The sequence below is a fragment of the Coregonus clupeaformis genome, chromosome 16 (assembly GCF_020615455.1).
Source record: "Coregonus clupeaformis isolate EN_2021a chromosome 16, ASM2061545v1, whole genome shotgun sequence".
NCBI classification, from domain to species: Eukaryota; Metazoa; Chordata; class Actinopteri; order Salmoniformes; family Salmonidae; genus Coregonus; species Coregonus clupeaformis.
The window spans coordinates 9646181-9669561 of NC_059207.1; the positions used below are offsets into that span (position 1 = coordinate 9646181).

General features: G+C 48.7%; 2 protein-coding genes across 3 annotated transcripts in view; both read right to left on the reverse strand.

Annotated features, from left to right (window-relative positions):
* Positions 1–3712, reverse strand: part of LOC121584347 (phospholipid-transporting ATPase ID) — a 58707-nt gene extending 54995 nt beyond the window's left edge. For both annotated transcript variants that reach the window (XM_045225608.1, XM_045225609.1), the window contains exon 1: positions 3516–3712. The gene's annotated coding sequence lies outside the window, so the exon portion shown is untranslated. The remainder of the gene's footprint in view (positions 1–3515) is intronic.
* A 9827-nt stretch (positions 3713–13539) lies between these two features.
* Positions 13540–23381, reverse strand: part of LOC123492718 (protein unc-13 homolog B-like) — a 105806-nt gene continuing 95964 nt past the window's right edge. The window contains exons 24-32 of the mRNA XM_045225610.1: positions 22765–22902; positions 22363–22486; positions 16278–16322; positions 15505–15576; positions 15248–15395; positions 14802–14858; positions 14600–14692; positions 14100–14259; positions 13540–13822 (exon numbers count right to left, since the gene is read on the reverse strand). Coding sequence (XP_045081545.1) covers positions 13540–13822; positions 14100–14259; positions 14600–14692; positions 14802–14858; positions 15248–15395; positions 15505–15576; positions 16278–16322; positions 22363–22486; positions 22765–22902 — 1120 coding nt within the window. The remainder of the gene's footprint in view (positions 13823–14099; positions 14260–14599; positions 14693–14801; positions 14859–15247; positions 15396–15504; positions 15577–16277; positions 16323–22362; positions 22487–22764; positions 22903–23381) is intronic.

Here is a 23381-nt window from a genome sequence, read left to right on the forward strand (position 1 = left end):
AATCAAGCCATGTACAAGGTTGTCCTGGAAGAAAACTTGCTTCCTTTTACTCTGACATTGCTCCCCAACTCTGAGGATTGGTTTTTCCAGCAGGACAATGGGCCATGCCACACTGCCAGGTCAATCAAGGTGTGGATGGAGGACCACCAGATCAAGACTCTGTCATGGCCAGCCCAATCTCCAGACCTGAACCCCAATGAAAACTTCTCGAATGTGATCAAGAGGAAGATGGATGGTCACAAGCCATCAAACAAAGCCGAGCAGCTTGAATTTTTGCGCCAGGAGTGGCATAAAGTCACCCAACATCAATGTGAAAGACTGGTGGAGAGCATGCCAAGATGCATGAAAGCTGTGATTGAAAATCAGGGTTATTTCACCAAATATTGATTTCTGAACTCTTCCTAAGTTGAAACATTAGTATTGTGTTGTTTAAAAATGAACATGAACTTAATATCTTTGCATTATTCGAGGTCTGACAACACTGCATCTTTTTTTGTTATTTTGACAAGTTGTCATTTTCTGCAAATAAATGCTCTAAATGACAATATTTTTATTTGGAATTTGGGAGAAATGTTGTCAGTAGTTTATAGAATAAAACAAAAATGTTATTTTTACCCAAACACATACCTATAAATAGTAAAACCAGAGAAACTGATAATTTTGCAGTGGTCTCTTAATTTTTTTCCAGAGCTGTATATACACCTGTTCTGAAAGGCCCCAGAGTCTGCAACGCCACTAAGCAAGGGGCACCACCAAGCAAGCAGCACCATGAAGACCAAGGAGCTCTCCAAACAGGTCAGGGACAAAGTTGTGGAGAAGTACAGATCAGGGTTGGGTTATAAAAAAATATCTGAAACTTTGAACATCCCACAGAGCACCATTAAATCCATTATTAAAAAATGGAAAGAATATGGCACCACAACAAACCTGCCAAGAGAGGGCCGCCCACCAAAACTCACGGACCAGGCAAGGAGGGCATTAATCAGAGAGGCAAAAAAGTCACCAAAAATAACCCTGAAGGAGCTGCAAAGCTCCACAGCGGAGATTGTAGTATCTGTCCATAGGACCACTTTAAGCCATACACTCCACAGAGCTGGGCTTTATGGAAGAGTGGCCAGAAAAAAGCCATTGCTTAAAGAAGAAAATAAGCAAACACGTTTGGTGTTCGCCAAAAGGCATGTGGGAGACTCCCCAAACATATGGAAGAAGGTACTCTAGTCAGATGAGACTAAAATTGAGTTTTTTGGCCATCAAGGAAAACACTATGTCTGGCGCAAACCCAACACCTCTCATCACCCCGAGAACACCATCCCCACGGTGAAGCATGGTGTTGGCTGCATCATGCTGTGGGGATGTTTTTAATCTGCAGGGACTGGGAAACTGGTCAGAATTGAAGGAATCATGGATGGCGCTAAATACAGGGAAATTCTTGAGGGAAACCTGTTTCAGTCTTCCAGAGATTTGAGACTGGGACGGAGGTTCACCTTCCAGCAGGACAATGACCCTAAGCATACTGCTAAAGCAACACTTGAGTGGTTTAAGGGGAAACATTTAAATGTCTTCGAATGGCCTAGTCAAAGCCCAGACCTCAATCCAATTGGGAATCTGTGGTATGACTTAAAGATTGCTGTACACCAGCGGAACCCATCCAACTTCAAGGAGCTGGAGCCGTTTTGCCTTGAAGAATGGGCAAAAATCCCAGTGGCTAGATGTGCCAAGCTTATAGAGACATACCCCAAGAGACTTGCAGCTGTAATTGCTGCAAAAGGTGGCTCTACAAAGTATTGACTTTGGGGGGGTGAATAGTTATGCACGCTCAAGGTTTCTTTTTTTTTTTCTTATTATTTCTTGTTTGTTTCACAATCAAAAATATTTTGCATCTTCAAAGTGGTAGGCATGTTGTGTAAATCAAACGATACAACCCCCCCCAAAAATCCATTTTAATTCCAGGTTGTAAGGCAACAAAATAGGAAAAATGCCAAGTGGGGTGAATACTTTCGCAAGCCACTCTACATAATTGATGTCTTTAGATTGGCTGCAGGGGACTTGGAGGTCACCAGGTGAAAGTTACAATGGCCTGTGCAGGATACTGAGGGCGACAACAAAGCAATGCTAATAGGGCTGCACAATAGTGTGTGTGTGTTTGGGTGTTGTCACTTACACACAACACACCAAAATAATGTTTGTCACAATGACTGGCTAGAGCAAGCCAAAACAATGTCTGTCATACAGTGAATGGCTAGAGCAAGCCAAAACAATGTCTGTCATACAGTGAATGGCTAGAGCAAGCCAAAACACAGCAGGACACTAAGTATGCACATAACATCAATGATGTTATAGACCCTCCTCTTCCTCCTCCTCATCATCAGCATCATTCCAAAAATCACTCCACAGTAATCAAGAGCATTTTCCTGTCTGACATCCTTTCCAGACAAACACGGACATATTTTCGACTGAAACAAACCCTCCTACTAGACAAATAGAGACAGAGCTGAAGTAGAGAAACTAGCAGTAATAAACGTTTATGTCTACCAATTCACAGGACACTACCTTCTTCAGAGAAAGATAACATTTATCTGGTTGTTTAAAGGTTAGAAATCATTGGAGGGACGTTTTAAATATGTGAAAAAAGTCACAAAAAGTATTCCCACCTGCCTGCCTTCCAAGACACTGTACCAGAGTACTCGGCGTGAGTGACCACACACACCTCTCTCTCTCTCTCTCTCTCTCTCTCTCTCTCTCTCTCTCTCTCTCTCTCTCTCATTGACATAACAATGTACATATTGCCAAAGCTTACTTTGGAGATTTACAATATTAACATAATTAATAATAATAATCAATATTGTCAACGGGACAACAGTAACAACAATAACCAAGGGTCAAAATAACCACTGAACAGTAACAATAAGCATAGAGGACATGTGCAGGTTGGTTGGACACTGTCCCTCATCTTATGGCAGGCAGCAATGTAGTGCACTGCCAACCCACAGCTCTCTGCGTCCTCCCCCAATAGGACGGGTAGCCTATCTCTCTCTCTCTCTCTCTCTCTCTCTCTCTCTCTCTCTCTCTCTCTCTCTCTCTCTCTCTCTCTCTCTCTCTCTCTCTCTCTCTCTCTCTCTCTCTCTCTCTCTCTCTCTCTCTCTCTCTCTCTCTCTCTCTCTCTCTCTCTCTCTCTCTCTCTCTCTCTCTCTCTCTCTCTCTCTCTCTCTCTCTCTCTCTCTCTCTCTCTCTCTCTCTCTCTCTCTCTCTCTCTCTCTCTCCTACTCTCTCTCTCTCTCTCTCTCTCTCTCTCTCTCTCTCTCTCTCAAACCATTCACTCCTGGAGTCATTCCTTTCACTCATTCCTTCCATTGCTTTCTTTTCAGGAGTACCCAGGGAAGGAAAAGAGTGAAGAAAGATGGAGCGAGGGAGAGAGTGAACAGTCCCTTTCATTCATTGCTACTTCCTGTGTGCCTGACCCTCTCCCCCACCCTGAGCCCTAACCCTGAAGTCAAGAGGCTAGCTGCTGCTCTTACCGTTAGTCCCAGCTCCAGCCGCGTGTGTCCGACGGAGTGTGTGTCCGACGGAGTGTGTGTCCGACGGAGTGTGTGTGAGACGAAGGGCCAGTATTGGGAAAGTCCCGACCAAGAAACAAGCTGCTAATATTTCGTCAAAGCTATCCCCCTCCTCCTTCACTATCTGTCCCCCTCCTCCTCTTTATGTTATTCTACCCTTCTCATTCTTTGTCTCTGATCCCTCCTGTCTCTCTCTCTCTCTCTAACTCCTCCCTCTGTCACTCATTCACTCTCTCTCTAACTGCTCCTTCCTTCACTCATTCACTGTCTCTGTCTAACTCAAATCAAATCAAATCAAATTGTATTTGCCACATTTGCCGAATACAACAGGTGTAGATATTACAGTGAAATGCTTACTTACAAGCCCTTAACCAACAACACAGTTTTTTAAGAAAAAAATACAAAATTGCAAATAATTAAAGAGCAGCAGTAAAATAAAATAACAGTAGGGAGGTTATATACAGGGGGTACCGGTACAGAGTCCATGTGCGGGGGCACCGGTTAGTCGAGGTAATTGAGGTAATATGTACATGTTGGTAGAGTTAAAGTGATTATGCATAAAAATAAACAGAGTAGCAGCAGCGTAAAAGAGGGGGTTGGGGTGGGGTGGGGTGGGGTGGGGTGGCAATGCAAATAGTCTGGATAGCCATGATTATCTGTTAAGAAACTTTTTGGACCTAGACTTGGCTTGCCATGCAGTAGCAGAGAGAGCAGTCTATGACTAGGGTGGCTGGAGTCTTTGATTATTTTTAGGGCCTTCCTCTGACACCGCCTGGTATAGACCAACTCCTGAGTGGCGCAGTGGTCTAAGGCACTGCATCGCAGTGCTAACTGTGCCACTAGAGATCCTGGTTCGAATCCAGGCTCTGTCGTAGCCGGCCGCGACCGGGAGACTCATGGGCGGCGCACAATTGGCCCAGCGTCGTCTAGGGTAGGGGAGGGAATGGCCGGCAGGGATGTAGCTCAGTTGATAGAGCATGGCGTTTGCAACGCCAGGGTTGTGTGTTCGATTCCCACGGGGGGCCAGTATAAAAAAAATATGTAATCACTAACTGTAAGTCGCTCTGGATAAGAGCGTCTGCTAAATGACTAAAATGTAAATGTAGAGGTCCTGGATGAGAGGAAGCTTGGCCCCAGTGATGTACTGGGCCGTACGCACTACCCTCTGTAGTGCCTTGCGGTCGGAGGCCGAGCAGTTGCCATACCAGGTGGTGATGCAACCAGTCAGGATGCTCTCGATGGTGCAGCTGTAGAACTTTTTGAAGATCTGAGGACCCATGCCAAATCTTTTCAGTCTCCTGAGGGGGAATAGGCTTTGTCGTGCCCTCTTCACGACTGTCTTGGTGTGTTTGGACCATGTTAGTTTGTACGTGATGTGGACACCAAGGAACTTGAAGCTCTCAACCTGTTCCACTACAGCCACTGTCTCTCTCTAACTCCTCCCTCCCTCACTCATTCACTCTCTCTCTAACTCCTCCCTCCCTCACTCATTCACTCTCTCTCTAACTCCTCCCTCCCTCACTCATTCACTCTCTCTCTAACTCCTCCCTCCCTCACTCATTCACTATCTCTCTAACTCCTCCCTCCCTCACTCATTCACTCTCTCTCTAACTCCTCCCTCCCTCACTCATTCACTATCTCTCTAACTCCTCCCTCCCTCACTCATTCACTATCTCTCTCTAACTCCTCACTCATTCTCTCTAACTCTTCCCTCACTCATTTGCTAACTCCTCACTCATTCACTGTCTCTCTCTAACTCCTCCTCCCTCACTCATTCACTGTCTCTAACTCCTCATCCCTCACTCATTCACTGTCTCTAACTCCTCCTCCCTCACTCATTCACTGCCTCTCTCTAACTCCTCCTCACTCATTCACTGTCTCTCTACAACCCCTCCTCCCTCACTCATTCACTATCTCTCCATAACTCCTCCTCCCTCACTCATTCACTGTCTCAAATATTCCTCATTCCTCTTTCTAGCTTTATCTGTTTTATCTTCTCCTCTCTGTCTCACGTTCCCCCTCTCTCTTCTCCTCTCTGTCTCACATTCCCCGTCTCTTCTCTTCTCTTCTCCTCTCTGTCTAACGTTCCCCCTCTCTCTTCTCCTCTCTTCTCCTCTCTGTCTCACGTTCCCCCTCTCTCTTCTCCTCTCTTCTCCTCTCTGTCTCACATTCCCCCTCTCTTCTCCTCTCTGCCTCACATTCCCCCTCTCAGTTCTCTCTTCTCCTCTCTGCCTCACGTTCCCCCTCTCAGTTCTCTCTTCTCCTCTCTGCCTCACGTTCCCCCTCTCAGTTCTCTCTTCTCCTCTCTGTCTCACGTTCCCCCTCTCTCTCCTCCTCTCTGCCTCACGTTCCCCCTCTCTCTCCTCCTCTCTTCTCCTCTCTGCCTCACGTTCCCCCTCTCAGTTCTCTCTTCTCCTCTCTGTCTCACGTTCCCCCGCTCTCTTACCCTCTCTCCTCCTCTCTTCTCCTCTCTGCCTCACGTTCCCCCTCTCACTTCTCTCCTTTCCTCTCTGTCTCATGTTCCCCCTCTCACTTCTCTTTTCTCCTCTCACGTCTGGCTGGTGAGAGGGAGGTGGGATTGGAATCTAGAGGGGACTCAGGCACTTACACACACAAGATAAACAGGAATACAAGGCTGGACTACACACTCTCTCTCCTTCTCTCTCCTCTCTCCTTCTCTCTCCTTCTCTCTCCATTCCCGTTACCACTTTCTTTTACCTCTCTTTTCTCCTCTTCTTATTTGCTTCACTAAGTCTTTCGCTCTATGCCGTTTTCTTCTCTCTCAACTTCCTCTCTAGAGGACTGCACGTCTCTTTCTCTCTAGAGGACTGCACGTCTCTTTCTCTCTAGAGGACTGCAGGTCTCTTTCTCTCTAGAGGACTGCACGTCCCTTTCTCTCTAGAGGACTGCACGTCTCTTTCTCTCTAGAGGACTGCACGTCTCTTTCTCTCTAGAGGACTGCAGGTCTCTTTCTCTCTAGAGGACTGCACGTCCCTTTCTCTCTAGAGGACTGCACGTCTCTTTCTCTCTAGAGGACTGCACGTCTCTTTCTCTCTAGAGGACTGCACGTCTCTTTCTCTCTTGCTAAAGTATCATTTCCTGCACGCCAAAAAAGGGAAACCGCTTTCTTTTCATTTTTTCTTTGTCTCATTACTGTGAGAACAACACCAGTCAAAACTAGACTGACCACACACTTCAAATGATTACTGTTACGCTGACTAAAGCACCCCTATTCAAAATCCCACAGCACACCCTGAGGTTCCTTCCTCTGTAGGGGCCATGTGGTCTCCTGTGTGAGGGTGAAAACATCACGTGTAGCCATGTATCTTTTCGCTGTTTACTTTTTGCAGCAGCAGCAACAGTCTCTCCCTGCAGACTAGAGCTTGTCTGGGATGACTGGGTTACTGATGGGCTCCAACTGTCAGTATGTGTTTAAAGTTGTGTACAGCATTTATTAAACATTAGGAACACCTTAATAATATTCAGTTGCACCCCTTTTTCCCTCAGAACAGCCTCAACTCGTCAGGGCATGGACTCTACAAGGTGTCGAAAGTGTTCCACATGTTAACTCCGATGCTTCCCACAGTTGTGTCAGGTTGGCTGGATGTCTGTTGGGTGTTGGACCATTCTTGATACACACTGGAAACTGTTGAGCATGGAAAAACCCAGCAGCATTGCAGTTCTTGACACACTCAAATCGGTGTGCCTGGCACCTACTACCATACCCCGTTCAAAGGCACTTCAATATTTTGTCTTGCCCATTCACCCTCTGAATGGCATACATACATAATCCATGTCTCAATTGTCTCACAGCTTGAACATCCTTCTTTAACCTGTCTCCTCCACTTCATCTACACTGACTGAAGTGGATTTAACAAGCGACATCAATAAGGGATCATAGCTTTCACCTGGATTCACCTGGTCAGTCTATGTCATGGAAAGAGCAGATGTTCCTAATGTTTTGTCCACTCAGTGTATGTCTAGACATGTATCTGTGTGTGATACCCTTACCTCCGACAAATCACACCAAACCATCCAGAATAGCTGATCCAGTAGAGATCCAGTAGATCCCAGTTCAAAGTACAGTAGATCCCACTGGGTCCTGTGGTACTGTATGTTAAGATCTGCCACTAGCATCTCTATCTGTGGTAGTGTATGTTAAGATCTGCCACTAGCGTCTCTATCTGTGGTAGTGTGGATACTCTGGTGTCTAGGATGGTCTGGTAGAGAGGAGAGAGATACTCTGGTGTCTAGGATGGTCTGGTAGCGAAGAGAGAGATACTGGTGTCTAGGATGGTCTGGTAGAGAGGAGAGAGATACTCTGGTGTCTAGGATGGTCTGGTAGAGAGGAGAGAGATACTCTGGTGTCTAGGATGGTCTGGTAGAGAGGAGAGAGATACTCTGGTGTCTAGGATGGTCTGGCATAGAGGAGAGAGATACTCTGGTGTCTAGGATGGTCTGGTAGAGAGGAGAGAGATACTCTGGTGTCTAGGATGGTCTGGTAGAGAGGAGAGAGATACTGGTGTCTAGGATGGTCTGGTAGAGAGGAGAGAGATACTCTGGTGTCTAGGATGGTCTGGTATAGAGGAGAGAGATACTCTGGTGTCTAGGATAGTCTGGTAGAGAGGAGAGGAGAGAATGTGATAGGAGGGAGCTCCAGTCCAGGGCTGGATCATGTTAATTAGGAATTCAACAGATTTTGTTTTTAAGCGTTTGTTATTGGTCTATCCAGACCCTCCCTGTTTCTGCTTGTTTTTTGTCTTCCTTTTCGTGCCTAATGAACATGACCCTGGTTTCTCCTATTAATGATCAGCCGTCTGGACATAAGGAAGTGAATCATGAGAGAGAGAGAGAGAGAGAGAGAGAGAGAGAGAGAGAGAGAGAGAGAGAGAGAGAGAGAGAGAGAGAGAGAGAGAGAGAGAGAGAGAGAGAGAGAGAGAGAGAGAGAGAGAGAGAGAGAGAGAGAGAGAGAGAGAGAGAGAGAGAGAGAGAGAGAGAGAGAGAGAGAGAGAGAGAGAGAGAGAGAGAGAGAGAGAGTGAGAGTGAGAGTGAAAGAGAGAGGAGAGAGAGAGAGAGAGAGAGAGAGAGAGAGAGAGAGAGGAAGAGAGAGGAGAGAGAGAGAGAGAGAGAGAGAGAGAGAGAGAGAGAGAGAGAGAGAGAGAGAGAGAGAGAGAGAGAGAGAGAGAGAGAGAGAGAGAGAGAGAGGGAGAGTGAGAGGAGAGTGAAAGAGAGAGGAGAGAGAGAGAGAGAGAGAGAGAGAGAGAGAGAGAGAGAGAGAGAGAGAGAGAGAGAGAGAGAGAGAGAGAGAGAGTGAGAGTGGAAAGAGAGAGGAGAGAGAGAGAGAGAGAGAGAGAGAGAGAGAGAGAGAGAAAGAGAGAGGAGAGAGAGAGAGAGAGAGAGAGAGAGAGAGAGAGAGAGAGAGAGAGAGAGAGAGAGAGAGAGAGAGAGAGAGAGAGAGAGAGAGAGAGAGAGAGAGAGAGAGAGAGAGAGAGAGAGAGAGAGAGAGAGAGAGAGAGAGCGAGAGAGAGCAGTGAGAGGAAAGAGAGAGAGAGAGAGAGTGAGAGAGAGAGAGAGAGAGAGAGAGAAGAGAGAGAGAGAGAGAGAGAGAGAGAGAGAGAGAGAGAGAGAGAGAGAGAGAGAGAGAGAGAGAGAGAGAGAGAGAGAGAGAGAGAGAGAGAGAGAGTGAGAGTGAGAGTGAGAGGAAAGAGAGAGAGAGAGAGAGAGAGAGAGAGAGAGAGAGAGAGAGAGAGAGAGAGAGAGAGAGAGAGAGAGAGAGAGAGAGAGAGTGAGAGTGAGAGTGAAAGAGAGAGGAGAGAGAGAGAGAGAGAGAGAGAGAGAGAGAGAGAGAGAGAGAGAGAGAGAGAGTGTAAACATCAGCCTGAGAGAGTACACAGGTGTTACTTGCCTACCTGTAATGCAAGTTGGAGGGGAGGAGGGGAGGTAGAGGGGAGGAGGGGGGGGTAGAGGGGGTCACCGCCTGGTAAAATAAACACAGTTGTGAGTGGCGCTTGACAACCAATGGAATGATGCAACTGACAAAAACATGTAAAACTCTTTCAAATCTCCTTCCAAGTCCATAATCCTCCCCAAGCAAGAAAGCTGATTCATAAATACTTTATATACAAAATGCAAATATTCGTACAAGTATATTAAACATTTCGCAGCTTTATATTATTGATAAATAATTTACATACAGTATATCCATCTTTTCATATTTGACAGTACATACATACAAATTCACAACTCAATATCTAGTTTACTTTGATTCTATACAATAAATACATGCTCTGGTGTTAGGCTTTTCTTTACAAACTTACAGTAAGATTGAAACAGTGTGAGTGCAAGAGTTCACTTGTAAAAAGAAAAAACTAAAAACTAAGATATGAACCAATCAACAGAGCTAGAAAGTGAACACTTGCATTAGTTGGCACATGGTTAATAATGCTGCGTTCGTAACCAAGAGGTGGGAATATACCAGTTAAAGAAGTTGTGAATATCAGTTGGATGCATTCACGGGCTTTGAACCCGTTGAGAAACGCTGTTTGGCTAATGGCCAACAAGCTGCGTAAACCATAAACTAAAAGTACAGCTATCATGCTTGTGTTACAAATTAGTGTTAAAAAAACCCCATTAAGATTCCTTTTTATCAATAATATTTTGTTGTTGCATTTAACTGCTGAAAATGGTCATTTCTTTAGTAGGTGATGTCAGAGGTCAGCATGTAGGAGAAGTGGGAGAGGGTGGTATATTACTTCTGATAGTAATTAACAGCCGGGGGTTGTTCAAGTGGATTTTTCCCAGTCGTATGTGGTGAATTCCCACTTGGTTAGGAACGCAGCATAACACACAGAGTTCATACTCTATCCATCCCCTTCCACGTCTGTATGATATAATTGGATGGCCAACTTGTCCATCTTCTCTTCCAGCCAATGACAGGCAGGTAATATCTGTGACATTTACAGGCCGCCCAATGACTGAGACCAATGGTGGAACCTTGGGGAGAAGCTTACATGAGAGACCAGCCAGGTCTCAGTAAGAGGATGTGATGCGTGTGATAGAAGGAGTCAGGCGCAGGAGAGTAATATGCATCCAAAGAGTTTATTCCGTTGATAAACAGTTGCGCAAGCATGCGACAACAACACTCAGGCACAGGGGAAAAATACAACCCTGGCAACAACAAGGTAAGGGTAGCTCAACCGAGCTACACACAGCTCACAACAAACAATCACCCACACAGACAAGGAAGTAGAGGGAACACTTATACAATGACTAATTGGGGATAAGGACCAGGTGTTTGATTAATTAGACAAGACAAGTGGAGTGATGATAAATGGATCGGCAGCAGCTAGAAAGCCGGTGACGACGAACGCCGAAACCTGCCCGAACAAGGAGGGGAGGCAGCCTCGGCGGAAGTCGTGACAGTACATCAGTACGTCTCCTCAGGACTTTGAACGGCCCCACAAACCGCGGGCTCAGCTTCCGGCAGGGCAGGCAGAGGGGCAGATTCGGGGTCGAGAGGCAGACCCGATCCCCTGGTACCAAGACGCGGGCCTCACTGCGGTGGCGGTCAGCGTTGGCCTTCTGACGACGCACGGCGCGTTGGAGGTGAACGTGGGCAGCATCCCACGTCTCCTCCGTGCGCCAAAACCAGTCATCCACCGCAGGAGCCTCGGTCTGGCTCTGGTGCCACAGTGCCAGAACCGGTTGGTAACCTAGAACACACTGGAAAGGTGTTAGGTTAGTGGAGGAGTGGCGGAGAGAGTTCTGGGCATATTCTGCCCATGGCAAGAACACCGACCACTCCCCCGGCCGGTCCTGGCAGTAGGACCGCAGGAACCTACCCACATCCTGATTCACCCATTCCACCTGCCCATTAGACTCGGGGTGGAACCCAGAGGTCAGGCTGACCGAGCCCCCAGACGTTCCATGAATGCCTTCTAGACCTTGGATGTGAACTGGGGACCTCGGTCAGACACTATATCCTCTGGTACCCCGTAGTGCCGGAAGACGTGAGTAAACAGGGCCTCCGCAGTCTGCAGGGCCGTGGGGAGACCGGGCAGAGGAAGGAGGCAGCAGGACTTGGAGAAGCGGTCCACAAGGACCAGGATGGTCGTGTTACCTTGGGAGAGAGGAAGATCAGTTAGAAAATCAACGCTAAGGTGAGACCATGATCGTTGTGGAACTGGTAACGGTTGTAGCTTACCCGCTGGGAGGTGCCTAGGTGCCTAACTCTGGGCGCACACCGAGCAGGAGACAAATACGCATCCAAAGAGTTTATTCCGTCGATAAACAGTTGCGCAAGTATGCGACAACAACACTCAGGCACAGGGGAAAAATACAACCCTGGCAACAACAAGGTAAGGGTAGCTCAACCGAGCTACACACAGCTCACAACAAACAATCACCCACACAGACAAGGAAGCAGAGGGAACACTTATACAATGACTAATTGGGGATAAGGACCAGGTGTGTGTGATTAATTAGACAAGACAAGTGGAGTGATGATAAATGGATCGGCAGCAGCTAGTAAGCCGGTGACGACGAACGCCGAAACCTGCCCGAACAAGGGTGACATCAATCATCATTATAACATCGGTGCAGTGACAGTTGAAAAGAGAAACTGAAGTTGGCTAAATAAATGAATAAATACAAAATCTAGAGAGTTAGTGGGTTGAAGGTCATGTAATGGAAACATTATTTTTTTTGCCTACAGAGACAGATGTAAAACAGGCCTGGTGTATAGGAACCCTCTTCTAAACTCTGTGGTGTATAGGAACCCTCTTCTAAACTCTGTGGTGTATAGGAACAGTCTCCTAAACTATGGGGTTTATAGGAACAGTCTCCTAAACTCTGTGGTGTATATGAACAGTCTCCTAAACTATGTGGTGTATAGGAACAGTCTCCTAAACTCTGTGGTGTGTAGGAACAGTCTCCTAAACTCTGTGGTGTATAGGAACAGTCTCCTAAACTATGTGGTGTATAGGAACAGTCTCCTAAACTCAGTGGTGTATAGGAACAGTCTCCTAAACTATGGGGTGTATGGGAACACACATTCCTCCAGGCTAGAGTAGAGTGGGTCGATGCTGTAACCATTAAACCCACACTGTTCTGTTCTGTTCACACAGCCGTCTGACAGTACACCTCACCCTACTCTCTACCACACCCTATCAACTAGCAGGCTCTGTAACTCTAGTACCTCACAAACCTTACCTGCTTTCATTGTCTACGTCCCAAATTTCACCCTATTCCTATATAGTGCACTACTTTTGACCCATTGGGCCTATTGGTAACCAATTCAGGTCCATGTTGTAGATACCATTGGTTGTGATGTGATGGTCTGGGGAGGGATGGCGGGTAGCTCTGTGATTGTAAGGCTGTGTACACCACAGGGATGGGACTTGTAGACAGGTCATGTCAGATCCATGTGTTTTCATCACAGGTTAGGGTAGTGGGCTTTGGGAGTCAGTCTCATGTGTTTTTATCACAGGTTAGATTAGGGTAGTGGGCTTTGGGTGTCAGTCACATGCTAGTAGCTAGTAGTATATAAAAGTAGAGAACATACTTGTGGGGCCTAGACTGTTCTGATATTGCCTCTGGTACAGTAAACAGACATTCATTCACGTTTGTGTGTGATATGAATTCAACGTTGGAGGTGTGTGGTGATGTGTCACACTACATTGATGCATACAGTGAAAGTCTCTGATTGGTCCGTCATCAGTCATGTACCTGCTGCAGGCCTTCTCATTGGTCCAGAGGACCAGGAAGCAGGAAATGTAACATTTACCTAAGGGCAACTTCTATCCCGATGCTCATCTCCCTCTCTTCCACAGGGTGAGTCTCCTCTTCAAACTCCATCTTGTGAATCTCTCCTCTCCTCTCCTCTCCTCTCCTCTCCTCTCCTCTCCTCTCCTCTCCTCTCCTCTCCTCTCCTCTCCCCTCCCCTCCTCTCCTCTCCTCTCCCCTCCTCTCCTCTCCTCCCTCCTCATCATCTCCCCTCCTCTACAGGGCGTGTCTCGGCCTTCAGTTTGACAAAGTTCTTGGCCACCTCGTCGGCCACCCGCTGAGACAGGATACGCATCACCGTTACGCCTGTCTCGTCCTTCTGGATGGTTCCACCCAGTGGGCACCAGCACACGCACGACTTCCTGTCAGCTACGTCCCTCAGCTGGACCACGGCCACGCCCACAACACGGTTGGCCCGGCCGAAACAATAGTCCTTCACTGTCACCTGCAGCTCATAGCAGTCTGGAGACTCCTTACCCAGGATACTGTTGGAGGGGTGGGGGGGAGAGAGGGAGGGAGGGAGGAGAGAGAAGGAGGTTGGGAGAGGGAGGGATGGAGGGAGGGAGGGAGGGAGGGAGGGAGGGAGAAGGAGGAAGTGTAGAGGTAGAATGGGTTCAACATTGGTTTATCCAACAATGGAGAATGTATTGGTTGTTGTTCAGTAGGAGGGCTGAGGGAAGCTCTACAACACCTGGAAGTGGAGTTAAAGTGAAGTGTGACCTAAACGTTTTGAGTGGGAACTCGGTGGTGTTAAGAACTCACAATTGGAAGGCCTCGTTGTACTTGGCTGTCCAGCTGTTGTTCTTTGACTTGGTGGTGAACGTCCTCTTCTGGGCAGCGAGGAGTGGACCAATAATATTGACCTCCACAAAGGGACGGAACATCCCTGATGTCTGCCACTTCATATCATTCACTGCTATCACTGGAGGAGAGAGAGAGAGAGAGAGAGAGAGAGAGAGAGAGCGAGAGAGCGAGAGAGCGAGAGCGAAGCGGGAGCGAGAGCGAGCGAAGCGAGAGCGAGAGCGAGAGCGAGAGCGAGAGAGAGAGAGAGAGAGAGAGAGAGAGAGAAACAAATGAGAAACAAAAGGAATGGGTGTGAGAGAGCAGCAGACTGAATGTGATGGATGGAAGATGAAAGGTGGACTAGTCCAGAGATTGATCGAAATGGATTGCGTTATGAGGTGTGTGGTGTTTTCATGTGTTGTCCAGGACAGGACAGTATAGGATAGGACAGGACAGGTGTAGTGGTATGTCTGGCTCACCTCTGATGTTGACCTTGTGGATCTTGTCTTTGCCTGGAGGCACCATGTCTATCTGGATCTGGGCCTCACCAATAGGCTTCTCCACTCCTGAACCTGAGGGTTAACCCACATCACATTATTACTAACTGTTATCTCCATTGATAACAAAACATATTGTAGTACATCATGCAGAACGAACAGAGACTTTACTACAGTAACTTACCTCTGTCAGGCCGAACATTCTCACTAAGAGTGATCCTGATGCCCATCCCATTATGAACTGGGGAGAGAGAGAGAGAGAGAGAGAGAGAGAGAGAGAGAGAGAGAGAGAGAGAGAGGGGGAGAGAGAGAGAGAGAGAGAGAGAGAGAGAGGGGGGGGAGAGTAGGAGCGAAGAGAGAGAGAGAGAGAGATTAGGAGCGAAGAGAGAGAGAGAGAGAGAGAGAGAGAGGGGGGGTAGAGATTAGGAGTGAAGAGAGAGAGAGAGCGAGAGAGAGAGAGAGAGAGAGAGTGAGAAACAGGAAAACAAGAAAAGTGTGAAAACTCTCTGCTGACCCCTATTGGCATGTTAGTGGAAGTGCATTTCCAGTGCATCAATACAGAAGGTTGTCATCATTCAAACTGTGGTCTGCTTGTGTGTGTGTGTGTGTGTGTGAGTGAGAGTGTCTTACCCTGTGCGTTCTGTGTGGTGACGAAAGTCTTAATCAGTGCATCAGTGCTTTGAGAGTAGAGTGACAGAGCGTATTTCAGCTTAGACAGTTCAGGACTCTTCTCCACATAGGTCTTCTTCAGACCATTACCGCCCGCATGGAAGTATTGCTAGAGAGAGAGAGAGAGAGAGAGAGAGAGAGAGAGAGAGCGCATTTTAGTGCATGTTCACAAATGTATGTTTGTGTAAGCTTGTTTGAGGACATGTGTGTGTTTTCACCTTAATGGTTTCCAGTGCGGCGTCCATGATGACACAGTGTTTGGGTGTAAGGCTTTTGGCCTCGCCCCCTCCCTATGGCAACCAGAGTAAGACAGACAGACATTAGCTACGCCCGCCGTGTGTAACAACTCAATACAAACAACTAAGGATATCCTGGCACAGGAGAGCAGCTGAACTTGTGTGCGTAGTTTTGCACCAGAAAGGGGCTTGTTTACATTGAAGTGAACATGACCTCATACAACTTCAGATGGAGCTCATGCAAGTTAACAAACACTTAGTCAGATGGTTGTCGTCGACAACATCACAGGTGTCATCACAGGATTGATCACCAACCTAGCAAGCCAGTGAGACAAGGTACAATATCCCAAATAGAGCTAGATAAATCCAGAAGAATAATGTCCTTGTTGATCATAGCTATATGGGGCCGGCAGATAGCTTAGTGGTTAAGAGCGCTGTGCCAGTAACCGAAAGGTCGCTGGTTCGAATCTCCGAGCTGACTAGGTGAAAAATCTGTCGATGTGCCCTTGAGCAAGGCACTTAACCCTAATTGCTCCTGTAAGTCGCTCTGGATAAGAGCGTCTGCTAAATGACTAAAATGTAAAAATGTCTATAGCCACCAGTCAGGTATGTTTTCATGGTCATCATTCATTCACTGGAAGTTTGTTAAGGTATGTGTACAGATATTCGAACGTGTCGCTTGCTTCTAAATGAAACATGTCTCTATAGTATAGTGAGAGGGGGAGGAGCAACAGATATAGTGGTCTGTACTGTACCTTGAGGTTGGACAGCCCCTTGGCAGCAGTCAGAATCTGAGCTCCCTGGAGACATAAGAAACATCATCAGGCATGTCCTCAATTGTCAGAGGAAGGAGAGGGAATGGGGTAGGGAGAACAGTGTAACCTTAATTAGATTGTATCTGTTTCTTTTATATGTCCAATGAAAGAAATCTTGAGATGGGTTTATATTCAAAACTTAATTCCATTCAGATGGAAGACAGGAGGTCTAGAGGGTGGTCCTGGTAGACTGATGGAAGACAGGAGGTCTAGAGGGTGGTGCTGGTAGACTGATGGAAGACAGGAGGACTAGAGGGTGGTCCTGGTAGACTGATGGAAGACAGGAGGTCTAGAGGGTGGTCCTGGTAGACTGATGGAAGACAGGAGGTCTAGAGGGTGGTGCTGGTAGACTGATGGAAGACAGGTGGTCTAGAGGGTGGTGCTGGTAGACTGATGGAAGACAGGAGGTCTAGAGGGTGGTCCTGGTAGACTGATGGAAGACAGGAGGTCTAGAGGGTGGTCCTGGTAGACTGATGGAAGACAGGAGGTCTAGAGGGTGGTCCTGGTAGACTGCCTGATGGAAGACAGGAGGTCTAGTGGGTGGTCCTGGTAGACTGATGGAAGACAGGAGGTCTAGACGGTGGTGCTGGTAGACTGATGGAAGACAGGAGGTATAGAGGGTGGTCCTGGTAGACTGATGGAAGACAGGAGGTATAGAGGGTGGTCCTGGTAGACTAATGGAAGACAGGAGGTCTAGAGGGTGGTCCTGGTAGACTGATGGAAGACAGGAGGTCTAGAGTGTGGTCCTGGTAGACTGTCTGATGGAAGACAGGAGGTCTAGAGGGTGGTCCTGGTAGACTGTCTGATGGAAGACAGGAGGTCTAGAGGGTGGTCCTGGTAGACTGATGGAAGACAGGAGGTCTAGAGGGTGGTCCTGGTAGACTGATGGAAGACAGGAGGTCTAGAGGGTGGTCCTGGTAGACTGATGGAAGACAGGAGGTCTAGAGGGTGGTCCTGGTAGACTGCCTGATGGAAGACAGGAGGTCTAGTGGGTGGTCCTGGTAGACTGATGGAAGACAGGAGGTCTAGACGGTGGTGCTGGTAGACTGTCTGATGGAAAACAGGAGGTCTAGTGGGTGGTCATGGTAGACTGATGGAAGACAGGAGGTCTAGTGGGTGGTGCTGGTAGACTGATGGAAGACAGGAGGTCTAGAGGGTGGTCCTGGTAGACTGATGGAAGACAGGAGGTCTAGAGGGTGGTCCTGGTAGACTGATGGAAGACAGGAGGTCTAGTGGGTGGTGCTGGTAGACTGATGGAAGACAGGAGGTCTAGAGGGTGGTCCTGGTAGACTGATGGAAGACAGGAGGTCTAAAGGGAGGTCCTGGTAGACTGATGGAAGACAGGAGGTCTAGAGGGTGGTCCTGGTAGACTGTCTGATGGAAGACAGGCGGTCTAGAGGGTGGTCCTGGTAGACTGTCTGATGGAAGACAGGAGGTCTAGAGGGTGGTCCTGGTAGACTGATGGAAGACAGGAGGTCTAGAGGGTGGTCCTGGTAGACTGATGGAAGACAGGAGGTCTAGAGGGTGATGCTGGTAGACTGATGGAAGACAGGAGGTCTATAGGGTGGTCCTGGTAGACTGATGGAAGACAGGAGGTCTAGAGTGTGGTCCTGGTAGACTGCCTGATGGAAGACAGGAGGTCTAGTGGGTGGTCCTGGTAGACTGATGGAAGACAGGAGGTCTAGAGTGTGGTCCTGGTAGACTGCCTGATGGAAGACAGGAGGTCTAGTGGGTGGTCCTGGTAGACTGATGGAAGACAGGAGGTCTAGAGGGTGGTCCTGGTAGACTGATGGAAGACAGGAGGTCTAGAGTGTGGTCCTGGTAGACTGCCTGATGGAAGACAGGAGGTCTAGTGGGTGGTCCTGGTAGACTGATGGAAGACAGGAGGTCTAGTGGGTGGTCCTGGTAGACTGATGGAAGACAGGAGGTCTAGAGGGTGGTACTGGTAGACTGATGGAAGACAGGAGGTCTAGAGGGTGGTGCTGGTAGACTGATGGAAGACAGGAGGTCTAGAGGGTGGTCCTGGTAGACTGATGGAAGACAGGAGGTCTAGAGGGTGGTCCTGGTAGACTGTCTGAGGGAAGACAGGAGGTCTAGAGGGTGGTCCTGGTAGACTGTCTGATGGAAGACAGGAGGTCTAGAGGGTGGTGCTGGTAGACTGATGGAAGACAGGAGGTCTAGAGGGTGGTCCTGGTAGACTGATGGAAGACAGGAGGTCTAGAGGGTGGTCCTGGTAGACTGTCTGATGGAAGACAGGAGGTCTAGAGGGTGGTCCTGATAGACTGTCTGAGGGAAGACAGGAGGTCTAGAGGGTGGTCCTGGTAGACTGTCTGATGGAAGACAGGAGGTCTAGAGGGTGGTCCTGGTAGACTGTCTGATGGAAGACAGGAGGTCTAGAGAGTGGTCCTGGTAGACTGATGGAAGACAGGAGGTCTAGAGGGTGGTGCTGGTAGACTGATGGAAGACAGGAGGTCTAGAGGGTGGTCCTGGTAGACTGATGGAAGACAGGAGGTCTAGAGGGTGGTCCTGGTAGACTGATGGAAGACAGGAGGTCTAGTGGGTGGTGCTGGTAGACTGATGGAAGACAGGAGGTCTAGAGGGTGGTCCTGGTAGACTGATGGAAGACAGGAGGTCTAGAGGGTGGTCCTGATAGACTGATGGAAGACAGGAGGTCTAGTGGGTGGTGCTGGTAGACTGATGGAAGACAGGAGGTCTAGAGGGTGGTCCTGGTAGACTGATGGAAGACAGGAGGTCTAAAGGGAGGTCCTGGTAGACTGATGGAAGACAGGAGGTCTAGAGGGTGGTCCTGGTAGACTGATGGAAGACAGGAGGTCTAGAGGGTGATGCTGGTAGACTGATGGAAGACAGGAGGTCTATAGGGTGGTCCTGGTAGACTGATGGAAGACAGGAGTTCTAGAGGGTGGTCCTGGTAGACTGATGGAAGACAGGAGGTCTAGAGTGTGGTCCTGGTAGACTGCCTGATGGAAGACAGGAGGTCTAGTGGGTGGTCCTGGTAGACTGATGGAAGACAGGATGTCTAGAGGGTGGTCCTGGTAGACTGTCTGATGGAAGACAGGAGGTTTAGAGGGCGGTCCTGGTAGACTGTCTGATGGAAGACAGGAGGTCTAGAGTGTGGTCCTGGTAGACTGCCTGATGGAAGACAGGAGGTCTAGTGGGTGGTCCTGGTAGACTGATGGAAGACAGGAGGTCTAGACGGTGGTGCTGGTAGACTGTCTGATGGAAGACAGGTGGTCTAGTGGGTGGTCCTGGTAGACTGATGGAAGACAGGAGGTCTAGAGTGTGGTCCTGGTAGACTGATGGAAGACAGGAGGTCTAGTGGGTGGTCCTGGTAGACTGATGGAAGACAGGAGGTCTAGAGGGTGGTACTGGTAGACTGATGGAAGACAGGAGGTCTAGAGGGTGGTGCTGGTAGACTGATGGAAGACAGGAGGTCTAGAGGGTGGTCCTGGTAGACTGATGGAAGACAGGAGGTCTAGAGGGTGGTCCTGGTAGACTGTCTGATGGAAGACAGGAGGTCTAGAGGGTGGTCCTGGTAGACTGTCTGAGGGAAGACAGGAGGTCTAGAGGGTGGTCCTGGTAGACTGTCTGATGGAAGACAGGAGGTCTAGAGGATGGTCCTGGTAGACTGTCTGATGGAAGACAGGAGGTCTAGAGGGTGGTCCTGGTAGACTGATGGAAGACAGGAGGTCTAGAGGGTGGTGCTGGTAGACTGATGGAAGACAGGAGGTCTAGAGGGTGGTCCTGGTAGACTGATGGAAGACAGGAGGTCTAGAGGGTGGTCTTGGTAGACTGATGGAAGACAGGAGGTCTAGAGGGTGGTCCTGGTAGACTGCCTGATGGAAGACAGGAGGTCTAGTGGGTGGTCCTGGTAGACTGATGGAAGACAGGAGGTCTAGAGGGTGGTCCTGGTAGACTGATGGAAGACAGGAGGTCTAGAGGGTGGTCTTGGTAGACTGATGGAAGACAGGAGGTCTAGTGGGTGGTGCTGGTAGACTGATGGAAGACAGGAGGTCTAGAGGGTGTTCCTCGTAGACTGATGGAAGACAGGAGGTCTAAAGGGAGGTCCTGGTAGACTGATGGAAGACAGGAGGTCTAGAGGGTGGTCCTGGTAGACTGTCTGATGGAAGACAGGAGGTCTAGAGGGTGGTCCTGGTAGACTGTCTGATGGAAGACAGGAGGTCTAGAGGGTGGTGCTGGTAGACTGATGGAAGACAGGAGGTCTAGAGGGTTGTCCTGGTAGACTGATGGAAGACAGGAGGTCTATAGTGTGGTGCTGGTAGACTGATGGAAGACAGGATGTCTAGAGGGTGGTCCTGGTAGACTGTCTGATGGAAGACAGGAGGTCTAGAGGGTGGTCCTGGTAGACTGTCTGATGGAAGACAGGAGGTCTAGTGGGTGGTCCTGGTAGACTGATGGAAGACAGGAGGTCTAGAGGGTGGTCTTGGTAGACTGTCTGATGGAAGACAGGAGGTCTAGAGGGTGGTGCTGGTAGACTGATGGAAGACAGGAGGTCTAGAGGGTTGTCCTGGTAGACTGATGGAAGACAGGAGGTCTAGAGGGTGGTCCTGGTAGACTGATGGAAGACAGGAGGTCTATAGTGTGGTGCTGGTAGACTGATGGAAGACAGGATGTCTAGAGGGTGGTCCTGGTAGACTGTCTGATGGAAGACAGGAGGTCTAGAGGGTGGTCCTGGTAGACTGATGGAAGACAGGAGGTCTAGAGGGTGGTGCTGGTAGACTGATGGAAGACAGGAGGTCTAGAGGGTGGTCCTGGTAGACTGATGGAAGACAGGAGGTCTAGAGGGTGGTCCTGGTAGACTGATGGAAGACAGGAGGTCTAGAGGGTGGTCCTGGTAGACTGCCTGATGGAAGACAGGAGGTCTAGTGGGTGGTCCTGGTAGACTGATGGAAGACAGGAGGTCTAGAGGGTGGTGCTGGTAGACTGATGGAAGACAGGAGGTCTAGAGTGTGGTCCTGGTAGACTGATGGAAGACAGGAGGTCTAGAGGGTGGTCCTGGTAGACTGATGGAAGACAGGAGGTCTAGAGGGTTGTCCTGGTAGACTGATGGAAGACAGGAGGTCTAGAGGGTGATGCTGGTAGACTGTCTGATGGAAGACAGGAGGTCTAGAGGGTGGTCCTGGTAGACTGATGGAAGACAGGAGTTCTAGAGGGTGGTCCTGGTAGACTGATGGGAGACAGGAGGTCTAGAGGGTGGTGCTGGTAGACTGATGGAAGACAGGAGGTCTAGAGGGTGGTCCTGGTAGACTGATGGAAGACAGGAGGTCTAGAGGGTGGTCCTGGTAGACTGATGGAAGACAGGTGGTCTAGAGGGGGGTGCTGGTAGACTGATGGAAGACAGGAGGTCTAGAGGGTGGTCCTGGTAGACTGATGGAAGACAGGAGGTCTAGAGGGTGGTCCTGGTAGACTGATGGAAGACAGGAGGTCTAGAGGGTGGTGCTGGTAGACTGATGGAAGACAGGAGGTCTAGAGGGTGGTCCTGGTAGACTGATGGAAGACAGGTGGTCTAGAGGGGGGTGCTGGTAGACTGATTGAAGACAGGAGGTCTAGAGGGTGGTCCTGGTAGACTGATGGAAGACAGGAGGTCTAGAGGGTGGTCCTGGTAGACTGTCTGATGGAAGACAGGAGGTCTAGAGGGTGGTGCTGGTAGACTGATGGAAGACAGGAGGTCTAGAGGGTGGTCCTGGTAGACTGTCTGATGGAAGACAGGAGGTCTAGAGGGTGGTGCTGGTAGACTGATGGAAGACAGGAGGTCTAGAGGGTGGTCCTGGTAGACTGATGGAAGACAGGAGATCTAGAGGGTGGTCCTGGTAGACTGATGGAAGACAGGAGGTCTAGAGGGTGGTGCTGGTAGACTGTCTGATGGAAGACAGGAGGTCTAGAGGGTGGTCCTGGTAGACTGTCAGATGGAAGACAGGAGGTCTAGAGGGTGGTCCTGGTAGACTGTTGGTATATACAGTATTGTGAGGAGGGCAGATAGACTTACGAAACCATCGTTGCTCGGTGGTAAGATGATGGTCTTCTCCAAGCTGCTCAGAACAATCTTCCACAGATCCTTCAGTATTCTCTTCAGAACCGTCTTCTCACAGGTGTCAGCAAACAGACTCAGACTGGGGTTAAAGGGAGAAGAGAGACATAGAAACAGTGAGCCACACTGGAACTACTTTACCCAGTCACAGACAGTAGCATGTTTGACACAATCTCAGAACCCAGAACCAACTCCCTAGTGTGCAAGCTAGTTCTGTCACAAGAAACTACTTGATCCAACATGGTCTCAGTGTGAAACTCAGACACAAGTCTACCATCCCAAATGGCATCTGTATGAATGTACACTACACACCCATCTCTGCACCAAAATGGCGTCCGACCATGTGTTAGCCCCACTCACTTTCCATCCAGGAACTCCATGAGAGGCCTCAGCATGTTGTCAGCGTCGGCCTCGGCCGTCTGGCGGTTAGGATGACCTGTGATCTGGTACAGGATCTCAGCCATCTGATGCATGCAGACAGTCAGACGGGCCTGGAAGCTACAGAGAAGGACACAGTCAGTCAGATACAGAACTACAGATACAGAACTACAGATACACAACACTACTACAGATACACTACTACAGATACACTACTACAGATACACTACTGCAGATACACAACACTACTACAGATACACTACTACAGATACACTACTACAGATACACTACTGCAGATACACAACACTACTACAGATACACACCACTACTACAGATACAGAACTACAGATACACAACACTACTACAGATACACAACACTACTACAGATACACAACACTACTACAGATACACTACTACAGATACACAACACTACTACAGATACACTACTACAGATACACAACACTACTACAGATACAGAACTACAGATACACAACACTACTACAGATACACAACACTACTACAGATACACTACTACAGATACACAACACTACTACAGATACACAACACTACTACAGATACACTACTACAGATACACAACA